Genomic DNA, 23,026 nt, shown 5'->3' with positions numbered 1-23,026 from the left:
TGGGGGTTGCTGAGCTTCCCCTCCCCCCACTGCGAGGGAGAGAAGAAGACCCGGCCGGTCACCTGAGTAGCACTCTGCCGACGACAGGGCGCTGGTGGAGCGGGAGTGTCGGCGGGTCGCTGGAGGGGTGAAAGAGGTGCGAGACACAAGCGTCACAGTCACGGAAAGAAAGACAGGAGAAAACACACACACACACACACACACACACACACACACACACACACAGAGGGGAGAGGAGAGAGGAGAGGAGTCGGTGCGGACACATGAGAAGGGATGGAAGGGCTTGGGGGGTTGGTGGAGGTGGAGGAGGAGGAGGGGTGAGACTGCGTTACTCACCCAGGGGGGAGAAACCCCTGGCGGGGCTGGTGTCGCGGCTGCTCTCGCGACTGGTCTCACGGCTGCAGCCCTGACTCATGCTGGGCCGCGGGATCCTGCTGCGGGCTGCGGGGGGTGCCGGGGGGTTGCGAGGATGCAGACAGACGGACGGACGGACGGACGGACAGACAGAGACAGAGCGGTGCAAAGGAGGGGAGAGTTTAGCTCGTAGCACGTTTAGCCGCACACTGACGGTTAGTTGAGACAGAAGAGAAGGAGGAGAGTCAGACTCAGAGGAGGCAGCGTTAGTGGAAGAGGAAGTCATGAGGTCTGCGTGCACGAGGAGTCTGGATTTGGAGGACCCGGGAGTCTCGGCGCATCTCATCAAAAATCTTGGACCTGGGATTGTAAAACATCCGGCCCACCTCTCTCACCTGCGCCTGATCGGGTGGGGCTGGTCTCGCGGCTGCAGCCCTGGCTGCGGTGGCCCCGGGGCCGGCTCTTGTCGCTCAGGGTGGCGGAGGAGGAGGCGCCGGCGCCGGAGGCCGACCCCATGCTGGACCTCGGGACGCGGCCGTAGGTGGAGCTCAACAGTCTGCCGGGGGAACCGGACCTGCTGCCGGCTGGTAGCGGATTTGAAAAAAAAAAAAAAAAAAGGAAACTCCTGAGAGTTCACTCATCCTCTATGCGCTAACTGTCTGATTCAATTCAAAGTGTTGGCCAGGGCTCATATCTTCAGAGTGAAATGATCCCCAACGTATTCAGAGGTCAGTCCGTGTTGCTTAAGGTGCTTAAGGTGCAAGTCTGCTGAGGATTCCCTTATTCATATGTTCTGGCTCTGCCCCTGTCTTAATAGATATTGGACTAAAGTTTTTCATGCATTATGGCAAGTGATACATGTTAAACTGGAACCAAACACACTGACATCTATCTAAAGAAAAGTGTTGCAACTGGGCTTTTTCCTCCCTCCTTGCACGAGCAATTTTGCTGAGGTGGAAGGATGCTGCTTTACTCCCAACCCAAGCACCATTGCTGGAAGACATTGTGTCTTGTTTAAAAGTAGAGGACATTAGTTATTCTCTTCAGCACTCAAAGGGAAAACTCCCTTCCTAAGGAAAAACTAGGAAAAACCTTCCTAAAATGATTGCGGATCACTTGATGTAATAGTTGACTACTTTCTCTTCTTCTTCTTCAGTTACTACTTATTTAGTGCAGGTTCTGTATGTCATAATAGACTGGCAGTGGCAAGGAGTGGGCTAACGGGGGGGGGGGTATATTTTATGTATTTCTATTTTTTGCTATGACTTGGATATATTGACGTAGCCCTTCTTTTTTAGAGATGTTTATATGATTTGCAAATACATGTATATATGCTTTCACACCTCTGTAATGGCTTGTTGACTGCATTATTTGTCATCATGCATTTGAGAGAAAAACCTTCAATAAGAATATTTGGATTAAGAAATGGTCGGGGGAGGGGAGGGTGGTGGGGGGGTGACTCACGCTGGGACTGCGAGACCACTTTCCCTCGGCTCCGCCCCCGGCTGTCGGTCACCGTCGGCCCGTTTCCTGCGCTGGTCCTCCTGGTGCGGACTCGACCTGGCGGGGAGGACGCAGACAGTCAGAGCTGAGTCAGCAACACGGCCACCAAGTCCGCTCTGCTCTTCCAACACGTCCTTCATGCAGACGCGACAGTTCAAAATGAAACTCAGACAACAAGGAGGAAGAAGGTGGTGACGGAGGGGTGAAAAAAAAAAGACAGACATTCTCGTACGGGACCAGAATCTGTAAGAGTTCAGGGTCTACAATTCATCACCGTGATCATCATCCTGGTCTAATTCAACGGAAACAAGCAGGAACATCTTGCAAAAGACAAAGAAGAACTTCCTGTCGAGCAGCTTTGCGACCGGATCAGTGACAGGACAAAAGGAAACTGTACAACTAAAACACTGTCGGCTGATCACAAAGACGCAGAGTGTGAATCACATTAACTCATTATAAACGTGTGTGTGTGTGTGTGTGTGTGTGTGTGTGTGTGTGTGTGTGGGACGGGGGGTCTAGTTTGGACTTTGAAAGGGTAATCCAATCAAAATATGTACAGAAGGACCAGCCGAGGACGACAACAAACAACAACAAGTTGACAACATGCCCTGTGGTGCACCACCGCCACACAACGCACCGACAACAAGAACACGACAACTCTGACATAAAACCCAAGGTGTTCTCGTCCCTTCAGCCGGTACTGCCGCTGAGGCTGATGGGAAATGCGGTCCACTTTCTCTTCCTTCTTCTTCTTCGTCTTCTTCTTCTTCTCATGACTCTTGGTTGGTCTCTAGACGACGGGACTGCACAAAGGTGCACGGTGCAGGTGTCATGCGGTCCATGCACACTGAACCAGTGATGGGAGGGGGGGGTTTGCATGCCCGCCCCTCCCAACCGGAGACACACATTCAAAAAAAACACACAGCTTACCGTCTGCGTCTGATGGGTTCGGTGGGCAGGAGAGACACAGCAAGGGGTCAGGGGTCAACAGGCTGGATATTGGCTTTGATCAACAGGTGAGGCGGGTGGCGGGAGGAGGAGGAGGAGGCAGGGAGGTGTCAATCGCATTATGTCACCGATCGAGTTATGTTCAAAAAGGAGTAAAATTGAAGTTGACTGCTGTTGCGCTGTTGTTGGGGCTCCTGATGGGAGTCACGAGAGGAGCCGGAGGGAAATCGCTTCTCTGTACTATTTCTGACTTCTCTTTTCTTTGAACGGCCTCGCCGACGTCTCATGACGCCACTGACACCAAAGCATCTGGACACTGGACGGACACTTTCGGTAACGCGGCGCGACACCGGCAGTGTCAACCACATGACCGCAGACGGCAGCTGCAGCCGCTGCCAGGGAGGCTCCGGACTGCCTGCCCGTGGTGAGAGACGCTTGACTTGAGCTTTCAATCTAGTTAGAAGCTTTCAATTGAGCGAATTAGGATTCATATTTTTTTTTTTGCCACTTTGGCCACAATGGCTGCAGTGTAGGGTGTGCGGACACGCCTGACGCGCAACATTCCAATTTTATCCGGACGTGGTGCTTCAATTTCACACATCAGGGGGTCGGAGGGTGTGGGGAAGTGGGGGGAGGGTAAGGCAGAGGGGGAAGGTGGAAAGGGGGAGGGGGTCTTGCGCTCACCCAGTGAAGCGTAGGAGCCAGGGGGAAGCGCCGAGGCCGAGCTGAAGGGCGATGCCGCCGACGCGGAGGGCACGGCGGGCATCCTGGTGCGGGCAGTGGCCGTGGCGGCGGCGTTGACGTCCACGTCGCTGCGGGAGCGCTGGAGGGAAGAGGAGGAGGGGGCGGCGCCGGTCGGGGGGCGGGAGTGGGCGGTTTTGGCTGCGGAGACAGGGGTGGGTTGGGGTGGGGTGGTGGAAAAGGATTAAGGTGTCGTCAGAACCGTAACAAGTGTGCAGTGATTCTGATGCTAATGCTAATCCTAAATGCTAAATGGTTCTCAACTGGTGGCGTCTCAGCGCCCACGTTTTTCCTCATCATGAAGTTGCAACCCAGATTTATTCCACAGCACTCACATTTATTCCACAAAAATACAAACGCTCACCTACTTTCTATCAAGTCTAGTAAACAAATGATTGAAATTAGTGAATTGAATTGTGTGTCCTGCAAAATAAATGGCCAACATTTTCTCTGTGAATGTACACACTACCTGTCAAACATTTGGACACACCTTCTCGTGCAGTTCTTTTTATCTTTACAACTTTCTACACTGCAGATAGACACTGAAGACATCAAATATATGAGCAATATATTTCTAATTATGCAGCAAAGAAAAACATGGTAAATAACTCCAATAATGTTTTTTATGAAATTAGCTATTTTGAAGAATTTAAATATAAAATGCATTTGAGTTATTTTGCACTTTTATTGCTGCCTCCATAATGCCATGTGTGTTCATACGTAGTTTTGATGCCTTCAGTGAGAAACTGCAATGTCAAGTCATGAGAATGAAAGAAGAGACATTAAATTCACAGGTTGTGTTTAAACGTTTAACTGGCATGCATATACTGTAATTTCCGGACTATAAGCCGCTACTTTTTTCCCATGCTTTGAACCCTGCGGCTTATACAACGGTGCGGCTAATCTGTTTGTTTTTTGTTTTTTCTTACAGCTAATGGCCACTAGGCGACCTTCTCAATTTATGTATTTTTGGGTGGGCTCGGGAAAGAGTGAGCCAGGCAGTTCGCGCGAACAACGACAGCAAAGGTTGAACCAAATACAGAACGAGAGCAAGACAGTTTGCGCAAAGGAAGTTTTCATGCATAAACCCTCATTATGGAAAACAAACGAAGAATTGCATATGATGCAGCTTTTAAGTTAAAGGCAGTCGATCTGGCAAGATCACTCGCGCTCTCGTCTGTATGTTTTCTTGTCTTTATGCGCTCTGTCTTTGTGAGCTCCGGTGCGTCGCTGCCTCAAGTCCGACTCCATACCAATTAACCGAGGTGACCAGCGTGACCCCGCAAACAGGATCCGCGGTTCGAGTCCAGAGTCGCAGGCTCACAGCCGCCGAACCGATCCGCTCCGCGAACCCGTTTCCTGACGAAACACCTGCGGCTTATAGTCCAGTGCGGCTTGTATATGTACACATTTGTTTTTTCCCCTAAATTTAGCTGGTGCGGCTTATATTCAGGTGTGCTTTATAGTCCGGAAATTACGGTATATATAGATAGATAGATAGATATCATCAAAACAGCTCCACCACCCACTAGTTAAGAAACGCAGCGCTGCATGCTTTCAGTCTGTCAAACAACGCTGAGATTTTTCACACACCGCGGCAAAATGTGAAAAATGTTTCTCAGAAACTTTTCCTTACATCTCGTGGCGCTGCTCCCAACGGCGTTCTTCAAGGGCAGAGGTCGACTGCAGAGACAAAAACCACAAGAGTAACCCGGAGAAGTAATCCATAATAATCAATGGAGGCCTGATTGACGAGGTGGGGGTGGGATGGGGGGGGGGGGGGGTCTCACTTGAGGCTCTCCTGGGAGGAGGAGGAGGAGCGGTCGGAGGCCGGCAGCGACATCAGGCTGTCGCCGCTCCTCAGGTGGGCCTGCAGAGCTTTCTGATAGGACGACTCCAGGCCCTGGAAGAGAAGCTCTGCCTCCCGGCGGAAGTGGCCGTGGAAGCTCCAGTAGCACCTGGCGCCAGTGAATAAGAGAGAGAGAGTGAGTGAGAGAGAGCGTGAGTGTGTGTGTGAGAGAGAGAGAGAGAGGGAGAGAGAGAGTAGAAGAACACCAACCGTCAGGACAACTGTGTGTGAGAATGTGTATGTTGTTTTTTGGATGATCTGATTGGTGGGACCTACTTCCTGGCCACGGAGCGAGCTTCAGCGTCGGCATCGTGGATACCTTTCTTTATCGTCTCCATCACAACCGTCCCGTGTCTGCATGCAGGGAAACGCATATAAAACACAGATGTTCTCAGATCAATAGCAAAGTTCACCACTAGGGGCAGCAGAATTAGTTTTTTTATCATTTCCCCACCCGTAATTAAAGGTATTTAAAAGGCTTTAGATGAATATCTTTTTTTCTTTGTCTCCTTTCAATTCCTGTGTGAGTCTGATTTGTGTTGTGTGTGATTCATGGATCGGGGCCGATCGATGGAAACACGAGCGCTCTCTGGGGACGGCGGCGGCGGATCGTGTTTCTCCCCCATCGGCAGGGGGGGCAGACAGAGAGTGTCTGAGGTTTCACGTTTCCGGACACAGGTTAGCATGGAGCGCCTGGAGAAGCCCACCGGGGGGCCTCCTCTTGTATCTGCTGACTCGGGCTCATAGTGGGAATTTGTGTTTTTGGAGTGAAAGCGTAAATCAACCGCAAATTTAAAAAAAAGAAGAAAAAAAAAGAAAGACCAAACAAAACGAATGAGAAAAGCCATTCCAAGAGAAGTCGCTCACCTCTCCAGAGAGCTGGTGTGCCACTCCTGCAGCTGCAGCTCCAGGAACTCAAAGCAGCGCCTGCACACGGAAGAAAAGAAATGTTTTGTTGAAATGTTTGGATTGTGTAGATGTGTAAAAAATATAGACAGAAATAGAAAAAGAAATAAAACAACAAGCTATTGTTTGCATTCAAACAAAGAAACTGGCTTAATACATATAAGTGCACTAAATCTTAAATGACAAAACATTTGAAATGCTACAATTGAAACTAATTTCAAATAGTCATGAAACTGAACATAAAAAATGAAAGACAATAAAAACTATAAGTGATGAAAATCACCTTCTGACAGCCACAGACTTGGAGGTACAGTTGCTGGTGATGATGGGGATGAGTCGAGGGTAGTGTGTGTGCTGGGAAAAAACAAAAACACACATCGGCTTAGTGTAGATAGAAAACAAAACAAAAACACACAGACACGTGCTGTTCTTTTAAACAATGACAGGCCATTTCTCTCTGGCATTAAATGTGATTTGTGGCAGAGTCAAAAGATGTTCGCCATCTGCGAAGTCGTTCGGACCAATTTCTTTTGATTTCATCGGGACGCTGCCGAGCAGCGGGCGTCAGAGGGACGAGGGAGCTGCCACCTACTCGGAGGATGAGGCGGATGGCGGCCACGCCGGAGGTGGCCATGACTTTGGCACTGTTGGGGACCAGGTGGAGCAGGACAGGCACGGTGGCCTCGGCCGCGTGGTCGAAGCGGCTGCCCAGCACCGACGACAGGTGGCTGAGTGGTGGGGGAGAAGAGGGTGAGAGGTCAGTGACCTCCCCTGTCATGACCCCACCCAAAAAAAATGTCACGCTGTCTCTCGCTCGCTCTCTCTACATCTCTCTCTCTCTCTCTCTCTCTCTCTCTCTCTCTCTCACCCCAGAGTGATGCAGGCCTCGCGGACCACCTGCGAGCGCAGGTCCTTGGCCGAGAGCTTGAACGCCGCCTCCATCAGCCGCAGCTGCTGCAGGAAGCCGTCAAACTCGGAGGCGCCGGCCAACAGGAGCGAGCGCACCTTCTTCAGCTGGAGGAGGAGGAGGAGGAGGAAAAGAAGAGAGTCGGTCAGCAGGGGTGTTTGTTTTTGTTTTTTTTTTTAAAGGTCCAGTTTGTAAAATTTGGCTTGGTTTGTGATTTTTATATTGGTAAAAGCTGAACATACTGGCCCATAAATACATGAATAAAAGTGTATACTCGCAGTAAGATAAAAATAATCTAGTTTTCCTACCATTCTTATTTATATAAAGGAATATACATTCAGCAATAAGGGTCTGGATCCCAGCTAGTTGCCGCCTTGCACTGCCATATTTCTAAGGAAGCCTGGTGTGGACAATCCAGCTGCCTGACAGCGTGTTTTGTATTTAGGGTTAACGCACGCATTCTCAAATAAACCAACAAAGAAGAAGCAGGACGAGGTAGCCAGGCTTAGTCACTAGCCGTAGTTCACTGGCAAGCTCGGGAAGAGGGAGGGTGAGCGAAAGAGTGTTGCAAACTGAAATGTAACCACTTGATGGCCCTGTTTCTTCTTCAAAATCTCCAAATATTACACACTTGACATTTAAGTGACGAGTTTCCTTCCAAACTTTACATCCCGGACCTTTAACTTGACGAATCCCCAGGAGGTTCAGGATGACTCACCGCTGCCACCCGCAGCTCCCAGTCCCTCTTCTCGTCCGACAGAACGTCCCGGACCTTGGTCATGGCCTCCTCCACCTCCCGGTTGGAGTAGATCTGGAGGATGAATAAGAGAAGATGATGAAGAGGTGAAGGGTGACTCGTCCCAGATGGCTTGTCATTAAATAAGCCTTTCTTTCTTTGTCTTTGAATATGGCTTTTTTATTCTGTCAAGTAGGTGGTTGCAAACAGCCTTTATGTCACTTCCAAGTGCTAAGTACATGAGACTAGAATACAACATTTACCACATTAAGACTATTGTCTCTCTTTGGGACCACAGTGTTAATTGTTAAACAAGTAGAATATAGCAGTGAAAGATAACAGAACCCTTAAAAAACTTTTCCAACTGTAGCCCTTAAACTCACTACTCTTTCGACTCTCTGTTTGATGTTGTTGTTGTGATGCTGCACGACGCTATTGTGACGTCTGCGTCTGGGTGCATGCAGTTTACATAACATTAGATTGCTTAGTGCATTTTCTAATGTAAACCAGTATATCTATCTCAACTGATTTATCTTCAGTTTTCTATCAAAAACAAATATTGTATCATTTGTAAAAATTCCATTCTACATACAAGTCTTGACTCGGCTAATGGGTGACACCCACAGGTTACAGACAAGAAGTCCTACCTGCACCGTGGGGACGTCCTCGAAGGCCTGGATGAAGTCTTCCTCGTCCACCGCCCCGGTACTGGAGCCGTCACGCCCTGGAGACAAGAGTGAGAAGTGCGACATGAACATTTTTAAAAAAAAGCACTTCCTGTTTGCAGCTTTCCTGCCGAAACCGATGATTAACTGGACACGTGATTGGAAAAGGGAACCAAATCGTGGTAGTCTCAGAAGCTGAGGGTGTGGGGGGTGTGGTCACTAACTCATAAGAGGTATGGGGGCCCTTTTTGACATCACAGAGGGCTGATGTTGAGAAATAATGTTTTCTTTTCCAATTCTCACCTGCCGACTTGGCGCTGGAGGCGGAGGAGGGCCGTCGGAAGGAGCCCATGCTCACTGGCTTTCTGCCGCACTGCGAGGCTCCCTTGGACGAGGACGAGGAGCGGCCGCCATCCACCGAGTCATCGTCCTCAAAGTTCTTGTCTGGGAGGGAGGGGAAAGCAGAGGTCACGTGACCGCACAAGGAGAAACGAAAACAAGCGTTTTTTTTTTTTTTGCATTTTCATGTTTTTTTTTGTTTTGTCCCCCACCCCACGCCCCCTTTTCCAGCCATAACTCGCATTCCTGCATCTCCGGCGTAGGAGCTGCCGACGGCGAGCGAGGTCAGCGGCACAAAGGAGCGACGAGCGGGGGCCAACAATTAGTCCAGTGTTCCCAGTAAGAAGAAGTGAGGAGGACAAAAACATTGTGAACACGCAGTCCAGCACCAGGAGCCAAAAAGAAAAACAGCCCTCGGATCACAAATCGCTGCCAGTCATTAGGAGGAAAGGCTGGAATAAAATGAAACGGAGCCTGGAAATGAAAAGCAGCAACAAATCTGCCTTAAATTTTGCTTAATTTCCATCAGTTGACACCGAGTTTTAACAACGGGAAACCCTTCGGCGGTGCCACGTGAGCCCTCCGCAGGAATGTGTGCGGCCAGCAATCAATCACACGCGCGCACATGCACACACACACACACACACACAACATATTTGTTGTGTAGCGTCACTTTGCTGTTTCCTTGCTCGCTTGCATCAGCTCTCAATATCGACACAAGGTGACGGTGCACGTGTGTGTGTGTGTGTGTGTGTGTGTGTGTGTGTTGCGTGTAAATGTGCAAAGGGACACACGCATACACGCACGCACACCTGTGACCTGAGGTGAGACGTCAACATCAGCAGAAAAGCACAGGAGGAGGAAGAGGACGGAGGAAGACGGTGCGCTGACAACAGCAGGGTTGCTTTCCTCTGGCGTGAGCGCACCTCGTGCTAACAATAATAATAACAAAACGCTAATAATACTCATGCAAGCTAAGCTAAGCTAACACCAGTCAATTAACATTCCTCGAGACCGCCTCCGTGACGACACCCTGACACAGATTTCTGCCACCAATGTGTGAAAAATCAGGCTTTAAGTAGCCAAAAGCGATTCATCACGGCTCAGTTTTGAAGCACTGAGACGAAAAAGTTGCATTTCTCGCCGTATTATTCCCTCCTCCCTGATTCCTCTCTAGGGCTTTACAGTTTGGAGAAGGGTGGGGGTGGGGGGGCCGAGTTGACAACAAGGAAACCGAAGAGATCCACGTCTCGTATTGTTCCCCTCGGCGTGAGCTCTCATGTGAGCAGGCGTGGCAGCAGCAGCAGCAGCAGCAGTAAGAGGAGTCGCCTGGATCTCAGATCTCTGAAATCTAGAGCCATCCGTCATCAGGCCGACCTAAAATAAAAAAGAATTTCTCAACCAATCAGCTTCCTCCTTCCTCCCTTGCTTCCTTCTGGGATGCTGCAGCAGCGGCAGTTATCACAGCTGGATGCATCGCAAAAAAAGCAGTTAATTAGCCGGAAGTGGTGGGGAAAATCTCAGCCCGGCTGCACCCAGAACGGCTCCTTCAGTCCGGGGATGGTCCAGTCTCCGCCCTCTGACCTCAGGGGTGCCCGCATCACATCCTGTCACCTGCTCGCAATGTAAATACGAACACGATGCTGCTGCTGCTACTCCCGGTGTTTACATCCGCTGTCGCACTCGGCTCTCCGTCCATCCCAACTCCTCCTCTTCACTCTTCCTCCTCCTGCATGCATTCGTCCCCGATCCCTCCACCCTCCACCCTCCACCCTGCAGCGCGGAGCAGCAACAGCAGCGCTGTGAGCTTACAGGAGCAGATTCGCCGGCACACCAGCTTCCTCAGCATGCCGGCGGAGTCGAGAGGCTCGGCTGGTCTCCTCCGGCTTCGCTGCTCACATCTTCTCCGTCCCCGCTCGGGAGGAAAGAGGAGTCCGACTCATAATCCCTCCCTCCTTCCCTCCTGTCCCTCCCTCCCTCCCTCCCCGCATGTGCTCCTCACGCTGTCAGCAGTGGGGACGGAGGAAGAGGGAGAGGGAGAAGGGAGGGGTCGCTGAGGGGACAAACCCTGGCGCTGGCTCGGGAGGCGGGGCCGCGGACGCACAATGACTCCAGCGTCACGGTGACTCAGGAGGAGGGGCAGGGGAGGGGCGGGGGGAGGAGGATGAGGAGGGGGGGACACCTCTCAGGAGGAAGCAGCAGCAGTTTGTGTCGGCCTCGGCCCAGCCAGCTCCATCCGTCAGCACCAGCAGCAGCTGGAGCATTTTTTCTCTTTTTTCTTCTCTTGTTTTTAAATGGCAGCAAGGTCACAGCTGCCACATGTGACAGAAAGTGAGGACTCGCTGTGCACAAACGGCACTCCGACCATCAGCGTCGGCGTCAGGAGCTGCTACTTGCTTGATACTAAACAGGAAGCGGGTGCGTTTTTTTTGATTTCTGATTTTCACGTGGATGGGAAAACAATAGAAGCTGTTTTATTTTCTTCCAAGCGTCACTTTGGAAATAGCGCAAAGATTTGACTTTATTCTCCCAGTATATATCATAATATAAATGCATATACATGACAAATATACAGTATTTATGTATATACATATATAACGTCTTTGAATTAAGTGGACGTTACATCCTGAAACATTTTGGATCTCAAACAGATGAATGTGGAGCTGTTTCCTGGCTGATCTCTGGGGCTGAGACTCTGAGACGCAGGAGGAGGCGATGGCCTCCATCTTAGCTCCATCTTAATCCCGCCTACAAAGCCGTGTCTGTCTACGGGTGGGACGGCCGTCAATAAACAAGAGCCCTGGGAGCCGCAGCGGTCATCAGACAGCCTCAGAGAGGATTAAAATAAAAACGAACGCTTCTCCAGACATGCGCTCATTTGACTTTTAGATTTATTTTTTTTTGCCTCATGTTCACCGACTCTGAGGAGAAACCTGGCGCTGCATCCAGGTGGCCTCCTTCCACCAGGTGGCGCTGCTACCCAGCAGCTTTTCCATATCCCTCCTGCAGCTAAAGGAGGTTTTCTCAAGCAGCTTAAAAGTCTAAGAAACACTGGAGGTGATGATTCTCTTGGGTCACAAGTATCCTCCCCCCTCTGGCAGCAATTCAAAGTGTTTGGAGGCTCGGACGTGACAAGGCCTGACAGCTGATCCCCCCGGTGCAAATTCACCAAATGACCCTGCGGAGGTGAGGCGAGGCGTTCAGGAGTGCCGGGAATGTTGCGTCACAGAGCGTGGGGAGAGTCCTGTCTAGCCTGCTCATGGTTAACCCTCCCCAAGCTGCTTTTTCTGGTCTAAAATATATCTACATCACCTTTAACATCTATTTCTATTCCATTTTCCCTCCTAAACTTCGCCCGCCTGGACTAATTTTGGTGGCACATTTGGCTTCTAGGCTCTATCGGAGCGTCTTCCTTTCCAGACTCGACCTTTTCCTGTTTGCAATGACACACTGCTTCCTGTCGTGTTTTTGTTTTCTCCAGTGGATCAGCAACAAGCACGAGCACCCAGGCTGGAAGATTCACCCACTGATGAAATACATGAAGCAGAAGCAGCAGCAGCAGCAGCAGCAGTCAAAGTGTCTGGTCAGCCCTGGGATCTATAAACAGGCTCCCTGCTGCAGGTTCTCCATTATTCAGGAGCTTTTTTTTCCCTCCACCTTGCAACCAGACCTACCTGCCCTCATCTGTCTATTTGTCTGTCAGCACCTGCCTGCAGGGGGCGGCGCTGCGCGGACAACCGAGTCCCTGTTCGTCCAGAAAAGGCAGCGGTTTCCGAATCCTCCGACGGCCAAGACGGCCGAAAACACAGCAGATATTCATTAAGATGTGTGATAGTGAAGCCTCAGTTTGGGTCACATGGTCACTCAATAGACAGAGTGACACTAGACAAGTTTAGATTTTTTTTTTTTCAAAATCTATAATCAAAATCCATCCAAAAGAAAATTTGAATTGAATCTGATTATTTTTTTAAATATCAGTCCTGCTTGTTTCTTTGCAGCCTCGTGTCTTATTTGACGTTTATGTTTTGGCATACGCTGGGGCACACAAGATTATTTCATTTAATTTTCCTATTTTCTCGGCATTCCTGCAAAGTGTGACACTAGTTTAATTGAATTCAATCTCTCTTCAGCCACTTCAGCCATCGGTGAGTGATGCATACGCTGGCTTTTCTCACTTACGCTGGGTGACTAGACAAAAAGCACAAGTGATCGACGTTATTTACAGCATTTCTATATATTCGCACAGGTTATGCAGCAGAGGAGCAAATCTTTTACGCACCAACGAGCTTAAGCTACTCGAGGCATTCGGAACCCCATTAGGAGCCGGGAGCAGATGTGAAAGCTGGAGCTGAAACTTCTCCAACCAACAGGTTCTCAATCCGTGGAAAAAACGCCTTCCCGTCTGCCATGAACTCACCTGCAGGGTCGGGTGTTGTTGCAGGATCGACTCGCTCCTGTCAGCGACTCGGAGCCGATGCACTGTCCCTCTTGAGCTGGTCTTGTGACTGCTGATGCTACTCCTTCAAAATAAAAGCACCGGGACTCCACGGGCTCACTCTACTTTCTGGTTTCCCTATTATCGGTTCCACATTTTCTCTGCGTGCATCCTCAGGAAGCGTCTCTTTCACTGTGTTTCTCCTGGGTCTTTTTCCAGGTCAGCCTGACGCCTGCCCCCCTCCCCCATCGCCACTCACTCGTCCTGGTCGCCGTGCTGACGTCCGCAGCTCTTCAGAGTGACTGGCTAGGTGCTGAAAGGCGACTGCGCTGCTTTCAGAGTCACTTTTAAAGCCATCGGCCGAGCTGCTGAGGAGTGACAAACGGCCTCAAGCTGACCAAGTTCGATTTCTCAGGTTAAAAAAACAATGAAAATAAACATTTGCTGCAGCAGCAGCAGCAGCATCACCTGGAAGTCAGTCAACTGTTTAAGTCAAACAGGATCCGCCCAGTTTTCACTCTCATTGCACAGGGTTGTGAATAAGGCTAGAAGCTCCTCCCACCTCCAGATTATCTCTGTGTCCTGTTGTTGTTCCCAGAGGAAGGCCGCTTTGTCTTGTTACTGTGCAGCCAGCCAGCCAGGGGAGGGCTGGGGTAGGAGGGGGAGGACTCATGTGACCACAGCGAGGGTCCCGTCAGGCCTCAAACCGAGTCAAACAGTCGACCCGCTCACCGGGTCACATCTCTACCGTCACCGAGCACCGCGGCGAAGCACTCCTCATCCTCCTCGTCCTCCGCGGCACAATGGAAGCGGCTCAGGTTGCATTTTGACTGACGGACAGTGAACACGGCCACCGCCCACTCGTCAGTGAAACCAGAGAATGCCACCACGAGGGATTTTTCCAGCTCAAACAGGACGGACGGAGGAATTCACCCAGTTTCACGCCACGCCAAACCAGTTTCAGGGAGCTTCACGATCAAACCGACACCTCAGGGTTTTTGCTATTAAGTCCACAAGTCTTTCTCCGCACTCAAGAGGAGACAGACCTCAACACGGCTACTACACACTGTTATCAGTGTCACATGTCAAAAGAAAACAAAAAAAAACAACAAACAAAAACAAACCACCGCTGCCTTATAAAATCGCAAACCACATCCACATTGCCGCATACATGGAGGGCTTTGAGACCTTACCTGACACAGGTGACAGCACCATGTTCCCCGACCGCTGGACCTCATCGAACTTGCTGAAGATGACATTCAGCCTTCAGGATTAAAAAAAAAAACAAACAGTTAGACGCAATCACAGATCACAACAGCAGAACAGCAGATTTCTTCATAATCAACCCCCTGTGACTTCACAAAGGGAGGGAAGACCACTCCCAGGTCAGTCACAGCCTCCCCACTGGCCTAGACCGCCTTGTTTTTGTCTCCAAACATGTGGGGGTATCAAACAAAGCATCAGGTGGCCAATACAAGGCTGCAAACAAAGAGCTAAAGACGCTGCTTTCTGGACCTAATAAGATGTTTTTGGAATAATCGGTCACAACAAAGTTTCTCAGCTAGAGTTCAACAGGAGAAGTCAATCAAATGTCTAGAAAGGTGGAACTTTAGAGGCAGAGTGGAAAAAATTACAGGGTGTTTTTTTGGTATTGTTTGGTTTTGTCACGTTTGTGTGGGCGGGCCTGAACGCACCGTGACTGAGGCAGACCCTTCTTCCCCAGGTCTATTCGCACACGCTCTCCCACGTGGCGGTAGATCTCCACCAGGCAGTTCATTGCTTGATCCCGCACCTGAAGGTGTCACAATGAGGGTAAAATATTCACACACTTATGAACAGCATGGACATTAGTGTCTGATTGTTGTGTTACTTCAGAGTGTGCGGCTAAAGCTTATTGGAGACACTGTCTCTTTGTCGTTCAGACAGTTCCAGCAGCACACGCACACACAAGTGTGTTTGGCCGATGGAAGGGAAGTTTAGTGGGCAAGGCTTCCTGTCCTCAACAGGAAGTGCGATTCCGGCAATGACAGACCACTCCAGCCAATCAAAGGAAGGCAGAACCAAAACAGCTGGTCCCCATATTTTGATAATGTCATAATAACTATCATGGATATTAGGGAATGGTTGCAGCAAATGTGTTCATTTGTGGTCGGAGCTGCAGTGTTTCCATTTGACCGCTGGATGGCAGCAAAGGACTCAGAGTACTGACTCACCTGACCAGTGGGATCTCCGAGGAGGTTACAGATGTGAGGGACTATTTTACTGAGCGTAAGACTCTGAGATCCAAACCTGCAAACAACAGAATACAAAAATTAACTTAATTAATATATATTTAATAAGTGATAATAATTCAGCCGCTCGCTATGTTTTATGTCAACTTACACATTCAGAGTAGAGATGAGACAGAGGCAAAGTCCTTCTCTGGTCCTGTTGTTCTTGTGCTTGAAGCCTCCCATCATTCGCTCCCACACGTACTGAAGGAGACACACACATTAGGATTAAAATGTATGAAATTCTGTCCGAGCACAAGAATTCTCTGGAACAAGTACATTATTAAAATGATATATCTATATATACATATATAGAAAAGGAATAAAAGAAGAACACCTGTGGGTTAGCAGCCTGGTCCATGATCTTCAGTAGGAGGGCTTGGTCCTGGTCTCGAACTTGGTCTTTAGCGTCTCCAAGGCGATCCATGAGGCTTGGCAGCACTGAGACACACAGCAGAGACAAAGACTTAAAAGCTTGACATTTTCAAAAATAAATTTAAGAAAATGTACATTGCTTAATCTTCACATTTTTTTATTTATGGTAATTAAACTAGAGCTCACCAGTGCCAACCTGCGTCCTGAATCTCTCTTGCAGTCGGCTGACCAGCGCTGACAGGATGTCCATCCCCAACAAAATCACCTGGGATATAAATATTTATTATTCAATAAATTATATAAATCATGAACAAAATTATTCTAACAGTGAATCATGAATTCGGAAAAATATAAAAAATGGGAGAAAAAACAGATGTAAGCAGATCACGTGGGCAGCGCAGGGTCCGGTGGATATGAATGTGGGCTGCAAAGGATTGTGGGTAACGAGCCCAAACTGAACGTTTCTGATTATTAAAACGAATCTGAACCGAGTTTACGGGTTTGTTGGAGTCAAACTGTCATAACGTGGCCCAAATAATGACTCGGTGGAGTAAAACGGCGACATAAAAAACGAAACCATTACCGAAGACACTGGCCACACTTTACAGAGCACATGAGCGCATAGCCGCGCTAGCTTTCCTTGTCATGGGGTGGTTGGGAGACTCAATGAACGGCTAGTGAGAGCCTCCCTGCTGACACCATAATCAACACATACGCATCACCTGAACCTTCGGGTTCAGATCACGGTGCAATTTTTGGAACCTCTCTTCAAACATAAGAGAAAACGATCGTATCAAAAGAAAAAGTAAGACCAGCGAACTTTGCAATGCTGCCATCTCCTGGCCTAACGTTGTTACGGCATCTACAGTAATGACGCTGCATAAACTACTGTAAAACTGATTTAAAAATAATTCAACTTAAGACAAACAACTCTCTCTGATTCCAAATAGCCGGGTGCAAACTGAACTGGCATAATAAATGATCATTTTTCTGATATTTATCTGAACAATTACAAATCAATATTTTATATTGTTTAAAAAAACATCTCCAGTATATTGTAGTGTCATTCCAATCCGGAAGAGCATCACCATAGCAATTTACAATGTGTAATACCAACCAGAATCTCTTTAAACATTAAAACATTAACAAATAGTTGTGTCCCTCAAAAAAGTAAATCAATACCTCCCACAAAACTGGAACAGTCTGACCATTCAATCAATCACTCAAATTCATAAACAGTGAATTTTGGTGTTTGCAGAGAACAAGTGAAAATACTTTATTAATTAATATTTTTCCTTTTTACCATTTCAGGCGGTAGGTCGTAGATTATTCAGTCATTTTTAATGCAACCCTAGATAGTTTACACAGAATGACGTCACTTTATGCAGAGTTTTTCCACTTGTATGCAGACAGCCACCGAGTTTCCACAGTAACCCAAGATGAATCAGTGAGTGAGCGCCTCAATCAGGCTACGGGACAGATGTGATTCTCTCTTAGCGGTTACCAAAACCAGTAAGACCAGCAGCTCTGTGAAGCAGCTCTTCACCATCTTCCACACCCGCAGAGAGACAGACTCACAGCAAAAACTGGGCTAATGGTGCTGGTAAATTAAGCTCACAGCCACCACCGCCACCAATGCCCTCGCCTGGGAGCGTTGTCCTCATTATGGACCCCCACGTAGAAACCAGCCCAGGGAAAGGTTTTGCCTTTTCATGGCAGCCCAGGAAGTAGTCTGGTTGTGTCAATAGGTGTGTTTCATAGCCGTTTTTCCTGCATTTATTACCAAAGTTGTGCCAAAATTCAGGGTGAAGTGTGGCCTTTTTTGTAGCACATACAGTACATTTAAAACCTCACCAAAGGCTGCATTTAACCCATTTTTATGAAGTTTTCTGAAATATTACTTAGTCTTCCCACTTGTAAGAAGAGATGAAATAAAACTAATTTGCATTGTGATTTACCAATAACATGGGGCAATTATTGTTAATTATTTTTCAAGCTGCTGTGCAGCACCTCAGCTCACAACAGCTCACAACTCACAAGGTTGGGGTCAAGGGGAAAGTGTTCATCTTCCCTCCACCCACATTACCTGTACCCTTTCAAGCCCAGCCTCACCTTGAAGTTGCTGGAGTTGACCCAGGAAGAGGCCACGGCATCCACTACCCGGTCCAGCAGGCCCTGGTCCTGCTCCAAGTCCGGAGACTTGGCCTCGTCCAGGATGATCTCTGTGACCTCTTGGCCCACCTGGAGCCTCCTGCCCACGTCCTTGTGCGTCACCTGCTCCAGCAAATAGTCCATGGCCACCGCCTCCACCTCCTCATCCATGGCTGCTCACAGGACACCCCGAGGCACTTGCAGCTGGTCGTTTCCCCCTTAACGTCTCAGTCCAGTCCTGCTGACACTTGTGTCTCCTTCTTTATAAGCCGTCCGTTATCTTTAAGAGGCGGTTAATGTTGACAAATGAGCCAAAACGGGCACCATAACATCCTGCGTTGTGGCGCTCCTCTGTGAAAAGCATTTCATTTCTTCTGGGCTGCTTTTTGCTGCCGTTCTGGTAGTAGAAGAGGAGGGGGAAATGGGGTCAATAAGTTAAAGAGAAAAAGAAAAAGAATGGCCCGTTACAGTGAAGACTTAACGGTTTTGCTGGTATAAATATGTAACTTGTGACTGTGTGAAAAACCAGTTAGCTTGGGCGTAAAGACGCGAGTGCTGCGCCGAGTTGAAGCTAGAACGGTTGCCGTGAGACAGCGTAACGTAAATAGCGAGTGAATGTCCAAAATGTCACAAGTGTTTATGTAGCTGTTAGCTTCCCGGTGGTGGGGAGTGCTAGCGCGCGCACACACGCGCACACACACACACACACACACACACACACACACACACACACACACAGGCGAGTGGCAGCTAACGGCGAGCCTTCACCCTGCCCCGCTCTCCAGCTAGCGTTAGCTCACGGGCTAACTAAGCGCGTTCAAGTGAGCAACCGTGGCGGAGGAGCGACGTTAAGTCCAGCGTCTTATTTAGGGAGTTTATTCACGCAGCTGTTGATTCACAGACCAGTTCCACATTCACTCACCGGTTAGACCGAGGCGTGTTTTTCCCTCTCTCCTGAAGGAAGGAAGAAAAAGTCCGAAGCGGCGACGCTGTCTCCCGGTCGCTCATCTACCGTTATTCCAAATCACAGTCCCGCACAGCAGTAGCACCACTTGTGGTCATTCAGACTGACACCCCATTTGCACTTAACAATAGTAAAAAAAAAAAAAAAAAAAGTGTCTCTCGCTTCATTCGTTATCATTAAAAAGTGACACTATAGTTGTTATTAAAAAGAAATGTATATCCTAGTAAATAATTTAGTTGTCCCTTGGCGGATGCCGTAGCGCTTGGAAGGGAAATGATGGAGGAGAACAGTGGAAAGGTGACACCTGCTGGTTGGATTGAGCAACAACATCAATTTACTGTTGGACTAAATAATAAATTAAGATATTTCTCTCTTTTTTAGAAGTCATCGACAGAAGGTGATTATTTAAAATGTTAAAAATCAAAAAGGATTAGATATAAAGAAACGTGAAGGATTCTTTATAAAGTAACTGACGGAATAAGTGGATGTGTGCACGTGGGTAGGCGGGTGGGTGTGCTCTCTGTCAGCCGCAGGTGGCCCCTCTGCAGGAACACAGGTGTCATCGTCAAGAGGTGTCACTTCGACTGGCGGAGTAGGTCGCGTCCCACCTGCACTCCGACATGACGACAAAAATCATCCACTTCACGGTCAACGGGAGGCTGGAGCAGGCCGAGTTTGGAGCCGAGTGCTCTGCCGCCGACGTGAAAGGTGAGAGGGGGCCTGAAGCCCGTTGCACACACAGGCCTACTCTCGTAATGTACCTCATAGGTGTTAACTCTTTGCAGATTTGCATCTGTGCATCTTTTTAGAAATAACCTAATCACTGGCAAATTCTTTGATAATTGGCCGTTCCTTGCACAGCCTTTCGTGGGATGGCCTGAGGTCCATGTGGCTTTGGCAGGTCCTCAGGTTTGCTCCGTTCCTCTTGAGACGGCGCTGAGCGAACCATCTGACGGCACAACTTCTTATTTAACACCCTTGACCTTCAAAGAACAGGTTGTGTTCCAGGAGAGCCGCAGCAACATTTGACGACTACCTTTTCTCTCCTCGTTTCTCAAACCCCTCCATCTTAACCTGAGATTTGTTCCGAGCGGCGGCAGAAGCGGGACCTCACCACATTCTGAAGTTGTACAACACCAACGGCGGCGTGGTGAACATCTCCCCCCAGCTGGAAGCCAACACCCGAGACTCACACTACCGCCTGGAGGTGGTGGCGTCAGATCTAAAAGGTGAGCCGATCAGGTAAACAAGCCCCACCAAGAACCGTACAGCTACAGAATTCCTCTAAGTCTGGACTTGTTTGTTCATACTCAGGTGTGGGGATGCCTTCAGAGATAGACAAGATGGAGTGCAGGCGAGTGTGTCCCGCCGTTAAAAAAAACACATCTTCATGGGTGAGTAGATGTTATTATCGTCTTTGGTCTGCACTTTCAGGCTGAGCCACCTGGAGAGCAAAGTGATCGAGGGTGTGGGGAAGACTCCGGACATTATTTGCGATCTTCACAGCCAAGTGGAGTCCTTCAAGAAGAAGCTGGAGGTCCGTCGGGGTTGGTTGGAGCCCAACAAGACCCGACACCTTGACCCTTTCAGGTTCAAACGGGTTTTTGGTCTTTTGTGCGGCAGAGCGTGGCACACCTCAGCTGGATGGGTCTGTTTCGGGAGGACGCTGACCAGCACCTCGCCAAGTTCTCACCCAAACCTGGAGCACCTCAGCTGAGCATGGAGGAGGAGCACCAGCTGGTCCACACCAAGTTCCTCAATATGAGGTGACCTCATTGGCTGTGTTTTTTTTTGTTTTGCACAGATTTGGGATTTAAAGTCATTGCCTTTTTTGCCGTAGTTCCCTGCAGGTGACGGAGGAAGTGAGAGAGCTTCTGAAATCCCCCATCTTTGATAACTGGTGAGCACCTCCTGGAGGTGAGCAGCAGGTGGTTGACCAAGAGGTCCTGGTGGTTTCATGCTGGTGCGTTGGTCCGTTCTCAGGCAGTGGGAGGAGGCAGAGATGTTGGTGCTCCTGCAGGTGATGTTCACCGACCTGGAGTTCCTGACAGCGCTGCACATCGAGCTGGCCATCCTGCAGAACTTCCTGTTTGAGGTCTACCGCCACTACAACAGCATCCCCTTCCACAACTTCCGCCACTGCTTCTGCGTCACCCAGATGGTGCAAACACGGGGCAGATAAACTTGTGTGTAGAGGGGGCTAGGCGTGGCACCCACTGAGCCTGCCTGCTGTCCTACCCTGCAGATGTACGGGCTGATCTGGCTGACGGAGCTGAGGAGCAAACTATCCAGCGCCGACCTACTGATAATGTTGACCTCTGCACTGTGCCACGACCTCGACCACCCAGGCTACAACAACGTCTACCAGGTCCACTCCCAAATTGTTGTATTTCAGGGAAGCTGTGGTGTTTATCACTAATCTGTATATGTGTTTTGTGTAAATGACGAGTAGATCAACGCTCAAACGGACTTGGCTCTTCGCTACAACGACATCTCCCCGCTGGAGAACCACCACTGTGCCATGGCCTTCAGGATCTTGTCCAAGGTACAAATTTACTAGCCCCCCCCGCCCCCCCCATCACTGATTCTGTAGCGTGCTAAAATGTACCGGAAATATTCTTTTTGCAGCCAGAGTGCAACATACTGAAAAACTTGACAGTGGACCAGTACAAGCACATCCGAGGAGGGATGATCAAGTAAGTGAGAACCCGACAATCCCTTCAGACTCAGCCAGTGGTTTCACCTTCCACGATGCTCCCACCGACGTGTCCTTCCAGGTGCATCCTGGCCACAGACATGGCGCGGCACAACGAGATCCTCAACAGGTTCAAGGTCATCCAGCCCGTGTTTGATTTTGGCAACAAGGAGCACAAGGAAGTGGTAAGGCCACAGTAGACAGTTGTGGTAGAGGTGTCCAGGTCTTTTAATCAAGCTCATCCTCTTCCTCCTTAGCTGATGAAGATCATGGTGAAGGTGAGCGACATCTCCAACGAGGCCAGGCCGATGGCCGTGGCCGAGCCCTGGCTGGACTGTTTGCTGCAGGAGTTCTTCAACCAGGTTCTCTGTTTTTAGCTGGAATAACAACTCAGAGTTTACGATTGTTCTCACACACTTTGACAGAATCAACCTCTGTTTTTGTTCCTGCGTGCAGAGCGACACGGAGAAACTCCAAGGCCTGCCGGTGACGCCATTCATGGACCGCGACAAGGTGTCCAAGCCGTCCTCGCAGACCAACTTCATCCGCTTTGTCCTCCTTCCGCTCTTCTCGGAGCTCACCAAGCTCTTCCCCTGCCTCGAGGTGAGGAGCATCACCACTTTGTTCTCTCTGGCGGCTACATTTGGTGCTTTTCGTCAAATTAACGCATCTGTTCCCGTGCAGCAACACATCCTGGAGCCGGTGCGACACGCCCTGGAGTATTACTCGGAATTGGAGAGAGCCAGCAGGGACACAGGGGGCGTCGATGAGCCATGAGAGAGAAGGGAAGATGAGTAGTTTATAGGATACAGATGCCAGTAGTTTGTTTTAGGTTTTTTTGTTTTTAATTTTACTATGCTAGCTGCAGCAGGACACTGAGGTCATGTGTGTTACAATGGTCACGTGTGGTAGACGTGTGTTGTTCAGCATAGCAGCTTGTTAAAAACCTCAGAAAAACCTGTTTCCCACTGTTGCGTGACTTTCAATAAAGATCTGCTTGAAGTCACTACAACCGTGTACAAATTAAACAGAAAACACAAACAATTAAAACAGCACCATCTAATGGTAAACTTGACAGGTTTATTTTTTTTTTCAATAACTTCATTTTACAAATAAAAAATGTGCAAGTTCCTGTTCTTTTTACATCAGTAATGCATCTGATAAATTAATTAAGTGTTAAAAAATAAA

The 23,026-nt window shown here is 49.0% G+C and overlaps 2 protein-coding genes, 1 long non-coding RNA gene and 1 other non-coding gene across 19 annotated transcripts in view; 3 read left to right on the top strand and 1 right to left on the bottom strand.

Moving 5' to 3' along the window:
- Positions 1–19,389, bottom strand: part of LOC142903118 (CLIP-associating protein 1-B-like) — a 35,595-nt gene extending 16,206 nt beyond the window's left edge. For 4 of the 15 annotated variants that reach the window (XM_076048577.1, XM_076048582.1, XM_076048579.1 and 1 more), the window contains exons 1-23: positions 19,102–19,389; positions 18,141–18,576; positions 16,215–16,293; positions 15,991–16,094; positions 15,766–15,857; positions 15,597–15,672; positions 15,078–15,175; positions 14,577–14,647; positions 8,913–9,053; positions 8,592–8,668; positions 7,927–8,019; positions 7,170–7,315; positions 6,894–7,029; positions 6,585–6,655; positions 6,263–6,322; positions 5,672–5,749; positions 5,337–5,504; positions 5,183–5,229; positions 3,490–3,687; positions 1,819–1,914; positions 750–938; positions 337–441; positions 63–119 (exon numbers count right to left, since the gene is read on the bottom strand). In XM_076048577.1, coding sequence (XP_075904692.1) covers positions 63–119; positions 337–441; positions 750–938; positions 1,819–1,914; positions 3,490–3,687; positions 5,183–5,229; positions 5,337–5,504; positions 5,672–5,749; positions 6,263–6,322; positions 6,585–6,655; positions 6,894–7,029; positions 7,170–7,315; positions 7,927–8,019; positions 8,592–8,668; positions 8,913–9,053; positions 14,577–14,647; positions 15,078–15,175; positions 15,597–15,672; positions 15,766–15,857; positions 15,991–16,094; positions 16,215–16,293; positions 18,141–18,350 — 2,392 coding nt within the window. In that variant the 5' untranslated portion in view covers positions 18,351–18,576; positions 19,102–19,389. Of the gene's footprint in view, positions 1–62; positions 120–336; positions 442–749; positions 939–1,818; positions 1,915–3,489; positions 3,688–5,182; positions 5,230–5,336; positions 5,505–5,671; positions 5,750–6,262; positions 6,323–6,584; positions 6,656–6,893; positions 7,030–7,169; positions 7,316–7,926; positions 8,020–8,591; positions 8,669–8,912; positions 9,054–10,760; positions 10,892–13,365; positions 13,876–14,576; positions 14,648–15,077; positions 15,176–15,596; positions 15,673–15,765; positions 15,858–15,990; positions 16,095–16,214; positions 16,294–18,140; positions 18,577–19,101 lie in introns of those variants that run through there. The other 11 variants (XM_076048580.1, XM_076048584.1, XM_076048581.1 and 8 more) reach the window with 5 other exon arrangements.
- LOC142903121 (uncharacterized) lies at positions 11,171–13,370 on the top strand. Its single transcript, XR_012929193.1, has 3 exons — positions 11,171–12,134; positions 12,430–13,093; positions 13,195–13,370. It is a non-coding gene; the product is annotated as an uncharacterized LOC142903121 (long non-coding RNA).
- Positions 16,662–16,791, top strand: LOC142903177 (U4atac minor spliceosomal RNA). Its single transcript, XR_012929204.1, has one exon. It is a non-coding gene; the product is annotated as a U4atac minor spliceosomal RNA (small nuclear RNA).
- Positions 19,390–19,585: 196 nt separating the features above from the next.
- LOC142903116 (high affinity cGMP-specific 3',5'-cyclic phosphodiesterase 9A-like) lies at positions 19,586–22,907 on the top strand. 2 transcript variants are annotated; one of them, XM_076048575.1, is made up of 14 exons: positions 19,586–19,851; positions 20,223–20,372; positions 20,458–20,497; positions 20,578–20,680; positions 20,767–20,909; positions 20,984–21,043; positions 21,127–21,238; positions 21,389–21,511; positions 21,596–21,688; positions 21,772–21,839; positions 21,921–22,023; positions 22,096–22,200; positions 22,295–22,441; positions 22,523–22,907. In XM_076048575.1, exons 1-14 carry the CDS (start codon positions 19,764–19,766, stop codon positions 22,613–22,615), a joined length of 1,428 nt encoding a protein of 475 aa, XP_075904690.1. In that variant the 5' UTR covers positions 19,586–19,763; the 3' UTR covers positions 22,616–22,907. The 2 variants fall into 2 exon arrangements, with proteins under 2 accessions (XP_075904690.1, XP_075904688.1); XM_076048573.1 differs by having other exon boundaries at positions 19,588–19,851; positions 21,127–21,304.
- The last annotated feature ends 119 nt before the right edge of the window (positions 22,908–23,026 follow it).

This window comes from Nelusetta ayraudi, unplaced genomic scaffold (assembly GCF_046127955.1).
Source record: "Nelusetta ayraudi isolate G7.1 ecotype Tasmania unplaced genomic scaffold, CSIRO-AGI_Nayr_v1 ptg000106l, whole genome shotgun sequence".
Lineage (NCBI taxonomy): Eukaryota > Metazoa > Chordata > Actinopteri > Tetraodontiformes > Monacanthidae > Nelusetta > Nelusetta ayraudi.
Note: the sequence above shows the minus strand (reverse complement) of the source record. Positions and strands in the feature narration are given on the sequence as shown.

Coding starts and splice junctions, on each gene's coding strand:
- LOC142903116 (XM_076048573.1), top strand. CDS start 19,764: ATGACGACAAAAATCATCCACTTCACGGTCAACGGGAGGCTGGAGCAG. Junction 19,852..20,222: donor CTCTGCCGCCGACGTGAAAG/GTGAGAGGGGGC, acceptor TCTTAACCTGAG/ATTTGTTCCGAGCGGCGGCA. Junction 21,044..21,126: donor TCCCCCATCTTTGATAACTG/GTGAGCACCTCC, acceptor GTCCGTTCTCAG/GCAGTGGGAGGAGGCAGAGA.